Source organism: Hypanus sabinus, chromosome 4 (assembly GCF_030144855.1).
Source record: "Hypanus sabinus isolate sHypSab1 chromosome 4, sHypSab1.hap1, whole genome shotgun sequence".
NCBI classification, from domain to species: Eukaryota; Metazoa; Chordata; class Chondrichthyes; order Myliobatiformes; family Dasyatidae; genus Hypanus; species Hypanus sabinus.
This window is the reverse complement of record NC_082709.1, coordinates 30,507,400-30,525,733: the sequence shown is the minus strand read 5'-3', so window position 1 is coordinate 30,525,733 and position 18,334 is coordinate 30,507,400. Positions and strand designations below refer to the sequence as shown.

Below are 18,334 nucleotides of genomic sequence, written 5' to 3'. Positions count from 1 at the left end.
TCTGTCACAAATAGTTGTGCTATTTCAGCCTGTTACTGATACTTTTGGTTAGGACAGTTGTAATTAATCATAAATTTCTGATCTTTCTTGAAGAACCTGAAGTTCCTAAGAAGCCAGCTCCTGAACCATTGAAACCAAAGAAGGAGGTCGCTCCAGAAAAAGGTAGATACTTTTGTGAATTTAAATGTTAAATATATTTGTGTGAAATAAGTACCTAATCAGTTTGAATTATTCATTATTTTCTATGTTCTTGTCTAGTTTGATATATTTATGTGTTATTCCTGTTGTTATAAACTCTATACACAATCAAGAGTGCAACCAATCTTTAAGATAGCTGGAGTTTCAGTGGGGACGTAAATATCAGGATAATTCCATTGGCTGGCTCTAAGATTTATTGCTAAGCTTAAGAAATCAATTCATTTCATCATTCTTGACAAATACTAGATGCTTATCCTATGATAACTGTGTTATCATGATGGATCTGCCCTTGTCTGCAAACTACTGGGTGAAAATCAAAAAGTGGAAGTATGAATAAGTGAAACAAGACACAGAGTAACACAAAAGGAAAGGGAAACAATAATGTAAAAAGTGATCTAAATAATATCTTCTGTTGAACCCATTTGTCAAAGCTCCCTTTTCCTTCACTTTGGACTGTCAAGTCTACTATTAGAAAGATAAACCCCAGCTGGAAGCAGATACAGTAAAATAAGTTTTGATAAAAAATAATTCAGTTACCTTTATATATTATTTTAGTGCTTATTTTCTGTATAGATAGCTTAGCCTTTTCTAGCGTTCTTGCACAGATATTTCATATTGGACACAGCATAGTCTTTGGAAGGCAGTAAACAGCTAGCTGAGGAGATTATAAATTTCCTCAGAGATTTAGTCTCCATGGTAGGTCATGTTTAACAAATTTATTAGAGTTTTTCGAGGAGGTTACCAGGAAAGTGGATGAAGGGAAGGCAGTGGATGTTGTCTACATGGACTTCAGTAAGGCCTTTGACAAGGTCCCGCATGGGAGGTTAGTTCGGAAGATTCAGTCACTAGGTATACATGGTGAGGTAGTAAATTGGATTAGACATTGGCTCAATGGGAGAAGCCAGAGAGTGGTAGTGGAGGATTGCTTCTCTGAGTGGAGGCCTGCGACTAGTGGTGTGCCACAGGGTTCGGTGCTGGGTCCATTGTTATTTGTCATCTATATTAATGATCTGGATGATAATATGGTAAGTTGGATCAGCAAAAAGATTGGAAGTGTAGTGGACAGTGAAGATGGTTTTCAAAGCTTGCAGAGGGATTTGGACCAGCTGGAAAAATGGGCTGACATATGGCAGATGGAGTTTAATGCAGACAAGTGTGAGGTATTGCACTGGAAGGACAAACCAGGGTAGAACATACAAGGTAAATGGTAGGACACTGAGGAGTGCAGTAGAACAGAGGGAATACAGATACATAATTCCCTAAAAGTGGTGTCACAGGTAGACAGGGTCGTAAAGAGACCTTTTGGCACATTGGCCTTTACAAATCAAAGCATTGAGTATAAGAGTTGAAATGTTATGGTGAGGTTGTATAAGACATTGATGAGACCGAATTTGGAGTATTGTGTGCAGTTTTAGTCACCTAATTACAGGAAGGATATTAATATGGTTGAAAGAGTGCAGAGAAGGTTTACAAGGATGTTACTGGGACTTGAGAAGCTGAGTTACAGAGAAAGGTTGAATAGGTTAGGACTTTATTCCCTGGAGCGAAGAAGAATGAATGGAGATTTGATAGAGGTGTATAAAATTATGATGGATATAGATAGAGTGAATGCAAGCAGGCTTTTTCCACTGAAGCTAGGGGAGAAAAAAAAAACAAAGAACACGGGTTAAAGGTGAAAAGGGAAAAGTTTAAAGGGAACATTAGGTAGTTGAAAGTAATGGGAGTGTGGAATGAGCTGACAGTTGAAGTGGTGAATGCAGGCTCACTTTTAACATTTAAGAAAAACTTGGACAGGTACATAGATGAGAGGGGTATGGAGGGATATGGTCCAGGTGCAGGTCACTGGGACTAGGCAGAAAAATGGTTCGGCACAGCGAAGAAGGGCCAAAAGACCTGTTTCTGTGCCGCAATGTTCTATGGTTCTAACAAATGCAAACCTGTTCTCAGAGGTTGGTCAATTTCTCCTCCACTTCATTTGTAGTAGCAGACAAAGTATCAGTAATCTCATTACTCCATCACATACATTTATGTTTTTTTATCTTGTTATTTTGTTATTTTGGTACTTTTGGTTATGGCAATTGTACTTAATCATAAAATTATGATATTTCTTGAAGTGCCTGAAGTTCCTAAGAAACCAGTTCCTGAACCATTGAAACCAAAGAAGGAGGTCGCTCCAGAAAAAGGTAGATACTTTTGTTGATTTAAATGCTAAACATACTTGTTTAAATAAGTACCTGTAAATAATAACTTTGTTATTATTTTAATTATTAATGCTATTCTATGTTCTTGTCTAGTTTGAAATATTTATGTGTTATTCCTGTTGTTATAAACTCTATACACAATCGAGAGTGTAACCAATCTTTATGATAGCTGGAGTTTCAGTGGGGACATAAATGTCAGGATTATTCCATTTGCTAATTATGATTTATGGGTGAACTTGGGAAAATGACCAGTTGATCATTCTTGATAAATACTAGGTATTTATTCGGCAGTAATTTTTTTATCACGATGGATCTGTACTGGATGGAAATCAAAAAAGCAGAAGTGTGGATTAGTGAAACAAGAAGCGGAGTAACACAATGGAACAGGAAGTGATCATGTAAAAAGTGATCTAAGTAATGTCCTCTGTAGACTCCATTTGTCAAAGCCCCATTTCCCTTGGCTTTCGACTGTCAAGTCTGTTAATAGAAAAATGAACCCCAACTGGAAGCACATTTACCAAAATGTTTGGATAAAAATAATTCAGTTACTTCTGTACATTACATTAGTGTTTATTTTCTGTATACCTTAGCTTCTTCTAGTGTTCTTGTACAGACTCTTCATATTAGACACAGTTTAGGCATAAGCTGCAACAGTCTTCCAGCTGAGGAGATTACAAATTTCCTCAGAGAACAAATGCAAACCTGTTCTCAGTGGTTAGACAATTTCTCCTCTGCTGCAATTGTAGTAGAAGAGAAATTATCTGTTATCTCATTACTCTGTCACATACATTTGTGCAATTTTACCTTGTTACTTTGGTACTTTTGATGGTAACAGTTGTTTTTCATCTTAAAATTGTGATATTTCTTGAAGTGCCCGAAGTTCCTAAGAAACCAACTCCTGAACCATCGAAACCAAAGAAGGAGGTCACTCCAGAAAAAGGTTAGTGCTTTTGTTGATTTAAATACTACACAAATTTGTGTGAAATAAGTACCTGATCATTTCTGTTATTAATTTTGTTCTGTGTCCTTGTTTCTTTTGATATATTTATATATTATTCTTGTTGTCATGAACTCGATACACCATCATGAGTGTAACCAATCTTTACAATGGCTGGAGATTCAGTAGGGACGTAAATGTCAGAATTATTCCATTGATTTACTGCTGAATTTAAGAAAATGACTTAATTTGATCATTCTTGATAAATGCTAGGTACTTTTCTTTTTAACTTTACAACTTGCACATGATTTCTTATGCATTTCTTGTGAACCTCATCTAGTTTCCTGAACTGAAATCAATTCATTCCTTCGGTGTTGAGCTGGTGTGTTCTCATGGTTAAGTAAATGCTTTTTATCCAGGCAGTTGTTGAAACTCTTTAATTTGCCACAAGCCATTTTGCCCATTGTTTTACCACTCCTATACTATACAAGAGGTGGCTGTGCACACTCATGACATAGTTTGAGTCACCTATTTACTGTCCACCCTGTGCTTAGGCAAAAAGTAGGGTTTTAGTGAAAATCTAGCCACCACAAAGGACATGAAGCAGAACACCTAGAAAACCTTCGGCCTAAACTGTTCTGGACCTCCTTTGCAGTACACACCTGAGTAGATATCAAGATTCTTGAGGAATGCTTCATCCTGCAATAACTTTGTTATCGCAATGGAGCTATCCTTGTCTGCAGCCTACTAGATGGCAATTTTAAAAAGCAAATATACAAATACTTGAAAGAACAATCAGAATAACACAACAGGAAAATGAAACAATAATGTAAAAAATGATCTAAGTAATCTCCTATGTAGACCCCATTTGTCAAAACCCCATTTCCCTTAACTTTGTTATAGTCAAGTCTGTTAATAGAAAGGTAAACCCCAGCTGGAAACACATATATTAAAATATGTTTTGATAAAGAAAATAAAATGTATGTCACATACATTTGTGCTATTTTGTCTTGTTATTTTTGTACTTTTGGTTATGACTATTGTATTTAATCATAAAATTGTGATATTTCTTGAAGTGCCTGAAGTTGCTAAGAAACCAGCTCCTGAACCATTGAAACCAAAGAAGGAGGTCGCTCCAGAAAAAGGTAGGCAAACTAATTTGCAAGGGGGATGGGACCTGGAGCAATAGAGCAGTGGAAGAAGTGCATGGAGTAAAGCCAGATCTAACATGTAGAGAGTCTTTGAGGAAAGAGAAGCAGAATAAAGGGTGTGTAAAGGTAATAAGGTAGAAGGGCTAAAGTGCATGTACTTCAATGCAAGAAGCATCAGGAACAAAGGTGATGAACTGAGAGCTTGGATACATACATGGAATTATGATGCAGTGGCCATTACAGAGAATTGGCTGGCACCAGGGCAGGAATGGATTCTCAATATTCCTGGATTTCACTGCTTTAAGAGGGATAGAGAGGGGGGGAAGGGGAGAAGAGGTGGCATTGCTGGTCAAAGATACTGTTACAGCTACAGAAAGGGTAGGGTAATGTAGCAGGATCCTGTTTTGAGTCAGTATGGGTAGAAGTCAGGAATGGGAAGGGAGCAGTTACTCTATTGGGAGTATTCTACAGGCCCCCTGGTAGCAGCAGAGATAACAAGGAGCAGATTAGGAGGTAGATTTTGGAAAGGTGCAAAAATAACAGGATTGTTATCATGGGTGACTTTAACTTCCCTATTATTGATTGGCACCTGATTAGTTCCAATCATTTAGATGGGGCAGAGTTTATCAAGTGTATCCAGGACAGATTCCTGTCACAGTACGTTGACAGGCTGACTAGAAAATCTAGTCAGGTGGAAGAAGGCAGCATACATGAGGTTTAGGAAGCAAGGATCAGATAGGTCTACTGAGGAATATAGGGTAGCAAGAAAAGAGCTTAAGAGGGGCTGAGGAGAGCAAGAAGGGGGCATGAGAAGGCCTTGGCAAGTAGGATAAAGGAAAACCCCAAGGCATTCATCAATTATGTGAAGAACAAAAGGATGACAGAAGTGAACATAGGACTGATTAGAGATAAAGGTGGGAAGATGTGCCTGAAGGCTGTGGAAGTAAGCAAGGTCCTCAATTAATACTTCTCTTTGGTATTCACCAATGAGAGGGAACTTGATGATGGTGAGGACAATATGAGTGAGGTTGATGTTCTGGAGCATGTTGATACTAAAGGAGAGAAATTGTTGGAGTTGTTAAAATACATTAGGACGGATTAGTCCCCAGGGCCTGATGGAATATTTCCCAGGCTGCTCCACAAGGCGAAGGAAGAGATTGTTGAGCCTCTGGCTAGGATCTTTATGTCCTCATTGTCCACGGGAATGGTACCAGAGGATTGGAGGGAGGCGAATGTTGTCCTCATGTTCAAAAAAGGTAGTAGGGATAGTCCAGGTAATTATAGACCAGTCAGCCTTATGTCTGTGGTGGGAAAGCTGTTGGAAAAGATTCTTAGAGATAGGATCTATGGGCATTTCTCAGGGACAGTCAGCACAGCTTTGCGAAGGGCAGATCATGTCTAACAAGCCTGATAGAGTTCTTTGAGGAGGTGACCAGGCATATAGATGAGGATAGTGCAGTGGATGTGATCTACATGAATTTTAGTAAGGCATTTGACAAGGTTCCACACGGTAGGCTTATTCAGAAAGTCAGAAGGCATGGGATCCAGGGAAATTTGGCCAGGTGGATTCAGAATTGGCATGCCTGCAGCAAGCAGAGGGTCATGGTGGAGAAAGTACATTTGGATTGGAGGGTTGTGACTAGTGGTGTCCCACAAGGATTGGTTCTGGGACCTCTACTTTTCATGATTTTGATTAACGACCTGGATGTGGGGGTAGAAGGGTGGGTTGGCAAGTTTGCAGATGACACTAAGGTTGGTGGTGTTGTGGATAGTGTAGAGGATTATCGAAGATTGCAGAGAGACATTGATAGGATGCAGAAGTGGCAGATGAAGTTCAACCCAGAGAAGTGTGAGGTGGTACACTTTGGAAGGACAAACACCAAGGCAGAGTAGAAATTAAATGGCAGGATACTTGGTAGAGTAGAGGAGCAGAGGGATCTAGGGGTACATGTCCACAGATCCCTGAAGGTTGCCTCACAGGTAGATAGGGTAGTTAAGAAAGCTTATAGGCTGTTAGCTTTCATAAGTCGAGAGATAGAGTTTAAGAGTCGCTAGGTAATGATGCAACTCTATAAAACTCTGGTTAGGCCACACTTGGAGTACTGTGTGCATTTCTGGTCGCCTCACTATAGGAAGGATGTGGAAGCATTGGAAAGGATACAGAGGAGACTTACCAGGATGCTGCCTGGTTTAGAGAGTATGCATTATGATCAGAGATTAAGGGAGCTAGGGCTTTACTCTCTGGAGAGAAGGAGGATGAGAGGAGACAGGATAGAGGTGTACAAGATATTAAGAGGGATAGAGTGGACAGCCAGCACCTCTTCCCCAGGGCACCACTGTTCAGTACAAGAGGACATCAAGTCAAGTCAACTTTTATTATCATTTCGACCATAACTGCTGGTACAGTGCATAGTAAAAATGAGACAACATTTTTCAGGACCATGGTTTGCATGACACGGTACAAAAACTAAAAAAAACAGAGAAAGCTATACTAGACTACAGACCTGGCTTTAAGGTAAGGGGAGGTAAGTTCAAGGGGGATATTAGAGGAAGGTTTTTCACTAGAGTGGTTGGTGCATGGAATGGACTGCCGGAGTCAGTGGTGGAGGCAGATACACTAGTAAGAGACGACTAGACAGGTATATGGAGGAATTTAAGGTGGGGGGTTATATGGGAGGCAGGGTTTAAGGGTCGGCACAACATTGTGGGCCGAAGGGCCTGTACTGTGCTGTACTATTGTATGTCCTATGTTCTATACCTTTTTTTGATTTAAATGCTAAACATACTTGTGTAAATAAGTACCTGTAAATAATAACTTTGTTATTCTAATTATTAATTTTATTCTATGTTCTTGTCTAGTTTGAAATATTTATGTGTTATTCCTGTTATAAACTCTATACACAATCAAGAGTGCAACCAATCTTTAAGATAGCTGGATTTTCAGTGGGGACAGAAATGTCAGGATAATTCCATTGGCTGGTTATAAAATTTATTGCTAAACTTTAAAAAAAATCACTTCATTTTATCATTCTTGACAAATACTAGATGCTTATCCTACGATAACTGTGTTATCATGATGGATCTGCCCTTGTCTGCAAACTACTGGGTGAAAATCAAAAAGTGGAAGTATGAATAAGTGAAACAAGACACAGAGTAACACAAAAGGAAAAGGAAACAATAATGTAAAAAAGTGATCTAAATAATATCTTCTGTTGAAACCATTTGTCAAAGCTCCCTTTTCCTTCACTTTGGACTGTCAAGTCTACCATTAGAAAGATAAAGATAAAACCCATCTGGAAGCACATACACTAAAATATGTTTCGATAAAAATAATTCAGTTACCTTTGTATATTATTTTAGTACTTATTTTCCATAGAGCTTAGCCTCTTCTAGTGTTCTTGCACAAACCTTTCATATTAGACACAGCATAGGCATTGGAAGGCAGCAAATATCTAGCTGAGGAGATTACAGATTTCCTCAGAGAACAAATACAAACCTGATCTCAGTGGTTAGTCAATTTCTCTTCCACTGTATTTGTAGTAGAAGAAAAATAATCAGTTTCTTCATTACTTTCTTAGATAGATTCATGCTATTTATGCTTGTTGTTTTGGTAAATTTGGTTATGATCATTTAATTTGATCAAAAAATTGTGATATTTCTTGAAGAACCTGAAGTTGCTAAGAAGCCAGTTCCTGAACCATTGAAACCAAAGAAGGAGGTCGCTCCAGAAAAAGGTAGATACTTCTGTGAATTTAAATGTTAAATATATTTGTGTGAAGTAAGTACCTAATCAGTTTGTATTATTCATTCTTTTCTATGTTCTTGTCTAGTTTGATATACTAGTTTGATAACCAATCTTTAAGATAGCTGGAGTTTCAGTGGGAAAATAAATGTCAGGATTATTCCATTTGCTAGTTATAATTTATTAATGTATTTAAGAAAGTGAGTGACTTCAGTTGATCATTCCTGACAAATAGTAGGTGCTTATTCGACAGTGTTTTTTTTATCACAATGGATCGGTCCTTGTCTGCCATCTACTGGATGGAAATAAAAAAGCAGAAGTGTGGATTAGTGAAACAAGAAGCGGAGTAACACAATTGAAAAGGAAGTGATCGTGTAAAAAGTGATCTAAGTAATGTCCTCTGTAGAACCCATTTGTCAAAACCCCATTTTCCTTGGCTTTCGACTGTCAGGTCAGTCAAAAGAAAGATGAATCCCAGCTGGAAGCACATATACTGAAATATGTTTTGACGAAAATAATTTATTTACCTCTGTACATTATATTACTGCTTTTTCCCATATATCTTAGCTTCTTCTAGTGTTCTTGCACAGTCTTTCATATTGGACACAACATAGGCATTGGCAGCAACAGACTTCCAGCTGAGGAGATTACAAATTTCCTCAGAGAACAAATGCAAACTTGTTCTTAGTGGTTGGTCAATTTCACCTCCACTACATTTGCAGTAGATGAGAAATTATATTATCTCATTGCTCTGTCATGTATATTTTTGTTATTTTGGTATTTTTGGCTATGATAATTGTATTTAATCATAAAATTATGATATTTCTTGAAGTGCCTGAAGTTCCTAAGAAGCCAGTTCCTGAACCATTGAAACCAAAGAAGGAGGTCACTCCAGAAAAAGGTAGATACTTTTGTTGATTTAAATGCTAAATATACTTGTTTAAATAAGTACCTGTAAATAATAACTTTGTTATTATTTTAATTATTAATTCTATTCTATGTTCTTGTCTAGTCTGAAATATCTATGTGTTATTCCTATTGTTGTAAACTCTGCACAATGAAGGGTGTAACCAATCTTTATGGTAACTGGAGTTTCAGTGGGAACCTAAATAGATTATTCCATTTGCTAATTATGATTTATGGGCGAACTTAGGAAAATTACTTCGTTGATCATTCTTGATAATATTCGGCAGTAACTTTTATATCAGGATGGATCTGTTCTTGTCTGCCACCTACTGGATGGAAATCAAAAAAGCAGAAGTGTGGATTAGTGAAACAAGAAGCGGAGTAAAACAATGGAAAAGGAAGTGATCGTGTAAAAAGTGATCTAAGTAATGTCCTCTGTAGACTCCATTTGTTAAAGCCCCATTTTCCTTGGCTTTTGACAGTCAAGTCTGTCATTAGGAAGATGAACCCAACTGGAAGCACATATACCAAAATGTTCTGATAAAAATAGTTCAGTTACTTCTGTACATTATATTAGTGTTTATTTTCCATATACCTTAGCCTCTTCTAGTGTTCTTGTACAGACTCTTCATATTAGACACAGTTTAGGCATAAGCTGCAATAGACTTCCAGCTGAGGAGATTACAGATTTCCTCAGAGAACAAATGCAAACCTGTTCTCAGTGGTTTGTCAATTTCTCCTCCACTGCTTTTGTAGAAGAAGAGAAATTATCAGTTATCTTATTACTCTGTCACATATATTTGTGCAATATTTCCTTGATACTTTGGTACCTTTGGTTATAACAGTTGTATTTCATCATAAAATTGTGACATTTCTTGCAGTGCCCGAAGTTCCTAAGAAACCAGCTCCTGAACCATTGAAACCAAAGAAGGAGGTCACTCCAGAAAAAGGTAAATACTTTTGTTGATATAAATGCTAAACTTATTTGTGTGAAATAAATACAGCACAACTTTTTCATTATTAATTCTATTCTACATCTTTGTCTATCTTGATATATTTATGTGTTTTTCTTGTTGTCGTAAATTCTATGCATAATGAAGGGTATAACCAACTTTTCTGATGGCTGGAGACTCGGTAGGAGTCAGGATTATTCCATTGGATGATTATAAGATTTCCAGTATGCTGGCAGTGTGCTTGTTCGCATGACTCCAACGGGGTCAACCAAAGGTGTTATTGTCTTTTTTAAGCTTATTATTTTTACAATCACAAGACCCTGATGGACATTAAGAATTTTAAGTACCATCAACAAGTTGCTCATTGATGAGAAAACTGAAGGAGCTGGACTTGTTGGTCGTGCTGCTGCTTACATCAGAGAGCCTTCAGGGGAGCAGAGAGTGAGCAGTTTAACAAAGAGTGATCATATTAGTCATTTTTCTTGTGATCGCAAGACCCTGTTGGACATTGTTAATGTGGGATGCTGCTCGTCCAATTCACTGATTTATTGGAAGACTGCGGTGAATTAGCATGACCTTGGTTGTAGCCAGGACTAGGCCTCAAACCACGGTGAAGCCTGTTTATGGATACCCAGGAGAGTTGGACATATCAGAGTCGATGTGCCAGTGGCGGTGTGGTGCGGCATCCATGCTGGAGTCAGTGCTACCCCCAGTGTTCGCCCAGTAGAATGCAACCATATAGTGTCCGACTGCAGACATCTGCAACATTCATGGACTCAAGGGCTTGGACTATATTCTTTATTTTACTGCTATCTTATATGTGCCTTGTGCTGTATTTGGTTGTTGGTAGTGTGCTTGCACCTTGGCCCCAGAGTAACACTTTCATTTGGCAATGTTCATGGGTATTCATTGTTGAATGACAATTAAATTTGAGCTTGAACTTGATTTGTTGGCAAAAGAGAACTTCTGAAAATTGTTCCACTTAGTCATTGTTAACTATTAACAGGTGCTCATGTTTATAACTCTCCCACTTGTACATAGTTTCCTTTGCATTACTTATGACCCTCAGCCAATTAAATGAACTGGAATTAATGAACTCCATTGGTGTTGAGTCGGTGTATCCCTATGGTTAAGTGAATGCCTTTTATCCCTGCAGTTGTCAAAATTCCTTAATTTTGCAACAATAATTTAGCCCCTTCTTCACTACCCCTATTCTTTATCATAACAAGGCAAGTGGTGTCTATGGGTGAGGAGGATTGTTCATTCAAGACATCATTTGAAACAGCTCTTTACTCTATATCCTGTGCGTAGGTATAAAGTAAGGATTAAGTTTGAGTCTTCCTGCCACAAAGGGCATGCAACAGAACATGAAGCAAAACCTATACTGCCTAAACTGCTCTAGATAGGCTTGCAGTACTCATTTGAGTAGGTATCAAGACTCATTGTTGAATGCCTCATCCTCCAACAACATTATCATCGTGTCAGAGTTATTCTTGTTATGAAGAAAGGGAAGCAGAGCCATCATGTCCTGGACCTTGCCATATCCTCTTCAAAACAAACTGTTCTGCAGGACAGTGCAGACTGACACTTTTTATGTTGAGATGATGCAGTCTGCCATTAATCTTTCCAAGGAAAGAGCTACTTCAGTTTGTTCTCCAAGGAAATCTGGAGTCAATTCAGCTAAATGCCAGCTGCCTTCTGACACCTTGTATTACTTTTGGAGATGCATGTGAAATTCACTCACAATGCCCCTTCATCACTATGCCATCTTACTCTTCCATTTCTGGCTGGAAATATTGCAGTTCTGGGGTGCTGAAATGAATATAGAAGCAAGAGCAGGTATGAAGAAATTGCTGGATGGAGAATGGAGAAGTGGCTGTATCTGCTGTGATTCCTTTTCCCTTGTCTTTTCCATGGAGGTTAAAATTTGTAAGCGTGCTTTCTCTCCTGCATTTAATTCTGACATCTGTGCTTATAGTTCTAATTCTTGCAAGAAAGAAGAATGTGGTGAAGTAAAAATATGTTTCAGCATTGCAGCTGTCATAATTATTAGATGGCAATATATTCAAAGTTGTGAGTTGCGTGTTTGAGGACTACAGCTGTGATATGAGTGAAATTCTGAAACAACTGAATCGAAGTGTTAAACTGAGGTGAATAGATATTATCCTTAAGCACATAAATAAAATGAGCAGTGAAAGTAACTTATGTAATACAACAGAACTCACATACAAAACCTCTTTACAGATCATTATTATTTTTCCCATGTTGCTTTCATTTACTCGAAGCAAGTTTTCCTATTAGACTCTGTCTTTCCTTATACCTGCTACCTCCTGAGAAAATGTCCTAAATACCAGCTATCTCTGTCAGCACTTTCCTTTCCACTTCTTACTTGTCTTAAGTTGCTCTTGTCACACACGTTACTGGGCTCTTCCAAAACCTGAAGCCAATAAGTGAAAATGAAAATGAATTGAAAGCAAAAAAAAAAGCTGCAAGTGCTTGAAAAGTGAAATTAATTCAGAAAATGCTACAAATTTTATGCAAATCCAGCAGCATTTATGGGGTGAGAAATAGTGTTATTGCTTCAGGTTGATGAACTTGCATCAGAAGTCATAAAAGTTCAGTTTATTGGTCTTGATGAAAAGTTATTGAACTGCACGATCAACTCTTTCTCTCTTCAGAGATGCTGCCTGACATGCTGAGTATTCCTATCTTTTTCCAGTTTCAGACCAATGTAACCTGTTGCATATCAAGTGCTGAATGAGCACATATAACTAATGTAAACTATTCTGCAAGCCTGTTCTCCTCCAGTGTACTTGTAGTAGAAGAGAAATTATTAATGATCTCTGTCACATATATTTGTGCTATTTTAGCTTGTTACTTTGGTACTTTTGATTATGACAGTTGTATTTAATCATAAAATTGTGACATTTCTCAAAGTGCCTGAAGTTCCTAAGAAGCCAGCTCCAGAACTATTGAAACCAAAGAAGGAGATCGCTCCAGAAAAAGGTAGCTATGTTTTTGTGGATTTAACTGAAAAAAAAATTTGTGTGAAATAAGTGCCTGTATACTTTTTAATTCTTTATTCTATTCTGTTGTTGTAAACACTATGCATAATGAAGGATGTAACCAATTTTTATGACTGGAGATTCAACAGGGAAGTAACTGTCATTGTTACTTGAATACCCACCCCACCCACCTACCAATCCCCTCACCTGGTCTCACATATCACATGCCAGCTTGTACTCATTCCCCGTGACCCACCTTCTTATTCTGGCTTCGGCTCACTTCTGTTTTTGCCCTGATTAAGAGTCTTGACCCGAAATGTCGACTGTTTTTGCTGCCTGATTTGCTGAGTTCCTCCAGCATTTTGTGTTTGTGCTCAAGATTTTCAGCATCTACAGAATCTGTTGCATCTGTGAAATAACTGCAAATCTCAGCAGTTCTAGCAGCATTCGTAGAAATAACAAAAACATTTTGATGGGTCAGGCTGATGAACCATCAGAATTGGTGCAATTTCATTTCATTGATCTTGATGAAAGTTCATCTTTTTCTCTATTCACAGATGTTGCCTGACTTGCTAAGTATTACCATGTTTTCTTCTGTTTTAAGAGCTGTATAAACTATTTGCAAAGTAATAATCCATGTTCTGCTTACCAGTGGTTAACCAAGTTTTCATCCACTATGTTAATGTTGGAAGCCTAATTTCTCTGTCACATGTGCTTGTGCTGTTTTAACTTGTTATATTTTACATTTGGTTACAGTGTTGTATTTAATCTTAAAATTTTATTTCTTAAAGTACCAGAAGTTCCTAAGAAGCCAGCTCCCGAACTATTGAAACCAAAGAAAGAGGTTATTCCAGAAAAAGGTATGTAGTTTTTTCTAATTTTAAGTGCTTGTGTTAATATTTTATGACTATTGGTTATTTTTGTTATAAAATCAGTTGTACAGTCGAGGACCTAACACATCTTCAGATAGGTTGTAGATTCTGTAGTGAAATAAAGGTTAAGAGCCAACTATTAGTTTTGCTAACAATGATAAACAAATGAAATTCTCTCAGTTTGGTCATTGTTGTCAATGACCAAGTCTTAAATAATTTCAGGACATGATCTGTTAGTAACTATCAGTATAAAACACAAATAAGATAAAAGTAAATTTATTACTAAAGTACTTAACTGTATATGTCACTATATACTACTCTGAGGTTCATTTTCTTGTGTGCATTCACAGTAAATAGAAAGAAACACAATAGAATCAATGAAAAAGCACACAAAAAAACTAAACTGGAAATACAAAAAGTAAAAAAAAACAGACAAAATAATAATAATCAATAAACAATAAATAATGAGTACGTGAGATGAAGAGTCCTTGAAGGTGAGTCTAGAGGTTGCGGGAACAGTTCAGTGTTTGGATGAGTGCATTTGATGGTTGAGGGGTAATAACAGTTCCTGAACCTCGTGGTGTGGGTTCTGAGGTTCCTGTACCTCCTTCCTGATGACAGCACCAAGAAGAGAGCATAGCTTGGTTGGTGGGGTCCCTGATGGTGGATGCTGCTTTCTTGTAGATGTGCTCAATGGGACTTTAGTGGTGATGGACTGGGCTTGTATCCACTACTTTTTGTAGGATTTTCTATTCAAGGGCATTGGTGTCTCCATACCCAGCCATGAAGTATCCAGTGAATATACTTTCCACCATGCATCCTCAGTAGTTTGCCATAGTTTTAGATGACATGCCAAATCTTCTAAGAAAGTAGGGGTGCTTCAGTGACTTCTGTGTAAAGGCACTTACATGCTGGACTGAGGACAGATCCTCTGAAATGATAATGCCGAGGAACTTGAAGCTGCTGACCCTCTCCACCTCGATCCTGCTGAAAAGGAGTGGGTAGTACTATTTTGAAGACTGTTAGTTCAACCAAGTGGTTTCTAGAGTTTACTCTCATTCAGAGCTTGTGTGAGGAGATTTTTATTAATAGAAATAGTAATCATGACCTCCAACTAAAACTTTTTAAGTTATTTTAACCTTGTGAAATATTTTCCTCCTTCATAAAATATGTATAATGGATTAACAGAAAATAACAATAGACAAAAGTACAAATTTATCACTTCATAAAAAACAAATTTATAGGATAATAATTAATTCATGAAGCTAGAAGAATTGTGGAGACTCACTTGCAAAGCTGTGCTGGATCTCTGGTTGTGATTCATTTGTGCGATGTGAAGTTGATACCAAATAAATAAATAACTACTATGTTATTAATGTTTAGTGCAAAAAATGTAAATTTAAGTTTCATGAATTACAAGATGAACCTGCAACAGTCCTGCTAAACAGAATGACTACATTTTCATTTGATGAGATATCTTAATTCTCAAAATAAATGCCTTTTTTTCTTTTTGTCAATCATCCAATAAAATAGAACCTCTTAAGGGATGAAGTAGAAGCTAACACGTGACTTTTGAATATATTAGAATTGGTATAATTTCCAAAATATTCTCACACACTAGATTACTTTGCACCAGGTTAACTTGGAGGCAATGTAGTTTTAGTAAAAAAAATCGTGATGTGCTTATTCTTTGCTATTAAGCTTAGTTTCTTAATTGAGTTAATAAAAGTCAGTCTCTATGACGTATTAAGTATGTTATGAAGTGTCCAGATTGAATTTTTATTTTGCTAAATATTGCATATATTTTAGTAGTTTAAATTTTAAAATAAAATATTTCTTTTGACATTGCTGATATTCCCAACAAAACAGTTGCTGAAGAAGTTAAGCCAGTTTCTATTCCAAGAAAAGATGAGAAACCTGCACCAGAAAAAGGTAAAACTACACACCAACAAAGTGGGGGCAAAGTGAATGACAGGAAACACACAAAACTTATGTTGGGTTATTCAACACCAATTGTACACCATTTGTTACATTCATAATTTGATTCCAACACTGCTATATGTTCACTTAACAATGACCTTAAAAGTTTCAAAATTATTATCAATAAATATATTGTTAATTCTGAATTAGATTAATATCTTAGAGATAATAAATGGTAGTTCTGCACCAAGATACAATTATTATAATGAATGGGTTAACATTGTTCCAATTTTGTTTGATTTTCTAACCATTTTATTGAGTCTATTTTAAATTTGCTGTAAGGTTCCTGAAGTGAAAGGAAGTTCTAATTATTTAACCCTTCAGGTTTGCTTTTTAAGGTTTCCAAATTTTGGTAAATTAAAAAAGCAAGCTCATAGTTTTTTTTTCAAATTTTAAAAACACCACTGAATATAAATGTTTGTCATGCTCCCTCATAACTCAAAGTCAACTTTTCAGGTCGTACTAAGCATTTTCTTTTTTCTCCTCTGTTTGTTTATTCTGTTGTCTGTTCTTTGTGTGACTGCTTCTATTTTTCTTACTGAATTCTCAATGTGAAAATTCATTTAAAATAAAATTTGAAGAACCTGAAGTTGTCAAGAAGGCCGAACCTGGACTTATCACTGTTTCAAAAGCAGTTGTGTCCATTCAAGAAGAGGATAGAAAAGGTACAGATTACTAGCACACAAATGTGCTAATATAAACACTCTTCTTTCTCTTTGAACTCTACCAGTGCTTGGCTGGTTTGTAAGAATACTTTTGTTTATATGTCAGTAATGTTGTGCAAATATTATTTCCTTTGTTGTCTTAATACTTGTTATTACACTTGTCTCAAACAATATAATGGCTGCTTTCACCATTTTTTCAGAGTCTATTTTTGATGACATTACTTTGATATTGGAGTAAATTTATAACTTCTAGTTAATTTGAGCACAAGAAATACATTTGAATATAAGAAGCCCTAACTAACAAATATTTATAAAGAATTGAGTTAATCCATAATCATGTTGCTATTAATCACTAATAATTTTAATAATGAAATATACAAAAGTAAGATCTTACAGTTATGCAAACCTCAAATGAAAGCCAGACATTGCTGAAAATATTTACCAGGTAAGACAGCATCTGCATGATGCCTGACTTCCTGACTATACTCTTGCTTTTATTTCCAGCTGCCAGCATATAGAGTACTTCGCTTTTCAATCTAGTTTATACTGACTTGGTATATATCTCTCCAAAAGACAGCTTAGTGTTTAAATATTTGAAAAATGCATCCCTGCATTTGCCCAACAACCCCATTATATTAACTATCATAATAATGCAACAGTAACAGAATAGCAGGTCATTTTTTTAATCTATAGGCATTTGTGTAGGGTGGGTGAAGTTGGATTCTCCAAAGGAGAATTTTCTTCTTTTTCTTTTGAGATTTATTTTATAATCTCCAATCAATAGGCTGAAAACGTTTCCTGCTCTAGCCTGAAATGAAAATCCAGTTAGGGTTCAATTAATGCAATCAAGTGACTAGCTGTATAAATTTCCATCAAATTTGAATATTTGCCTTAACTAGCAAAATAAACAGTTGCAAATTGCTGAACATTTTTTCACCTATAACATCTGGAAATTGGCCTGCAACTTCCAGTGAGGGTAGTACATCTAAGATGTCTAGGAAAAGCATTAGCATGGATGTAAAACTGTATGTGATATGGTGTTTGAAAGCTGGTGAGCATCAGGTTGATGTTGGCTCCTTTTTGAAATTGGCTACATCAACGATCAAAACAATTATAAAAAATGCAGATAAGGTTCCTATAAAAGTGGTTTACCTTCCACTCAACACCACTTTATTACTCCAACCAATCAATCAAGGCATAATAACCAATGTTAAAGCCAGCTACCTTCACTGCACATTCAAGCAACTTGTAGAGGATCCATCTGGCAACTTTGGAAAAAGTACAACATAATAAAAATTTCAAAGCAGCCTGGGATGAAGTAACTTAAAACTTCATGAACAGAGTGTGAAGAAGCTATGGCCAGAAGGATGCAACAAAGTCTTAGATTTCAAGCGGATCCAGTCATCCAAAACGTCATTGAACTGGCCAGTGAAGCGGGATTAGAGGATGTTAATGATGACAGTGTTGAAGAGTTACTGAATTTTCATGGTGAGAGCCTTAATAACAAAAGGACTTGAGAATTGGCAGAGCAACTCATCCTGGGTGAAACTGAGGACATGGGCAGAGAAGAAGAAACACCAGCAAGAAACCTCACCTCTAAATTCCTCAGCACTAGTATCACCACGATCACACAAGTCATGGACCAGTTCATCAATAATGACCTTGATTGGGAGTGAAGCAAGAAGAGGTGTTCTTGACATGATTTCCTGTTACTGAGAACTGCT

General features: G+C 36.9%; 1 protein-coding gene across 1 annotated transcript in view; it reads left to right on the top strand.

Annotated features, from left to right (window-relative positions):
- ttn.1 (titin, tandem duplicate 1) overlaps nucleotides 1-18,334 on the top strand; it is a 324,448-nt gene that overhangs the window by 170,548 nt on the left and 135,566 nt on the right. Inside the window, 11 exon segments of the mRNA XM_059968782.1 lie at nucleotides 94-162; nucleotides 2,313-2,381; nucleotides 3,271-3,339; nucleotides 4,413-4,481; nucleotides 8,153-8,221; nucleotides 9,062-9,130; nucleotides 10,017-10,085; nucleotides 13,026-13,094; nucleotides 13,885-13,953; nucleotides 15,775-15,897; nucleotides 16,527-16,610. Of these exon segments, the coding sequence (XP_059824765.1) occupies nucleotides 94-162; nucleotides 2,313-2,381; nucleotides 3,271-3,339; nucleotides 4,413-4,481; nucleotides 8,153-8,221; nucleotides 9,062-9,130; nucleotides 10,017-10,085; nucleotides 13,026-13,094; nucleotides 13,885-13,953; nucleotides 15,775-15,897; nucleotides 16,527-16,610 (828 nt within the window).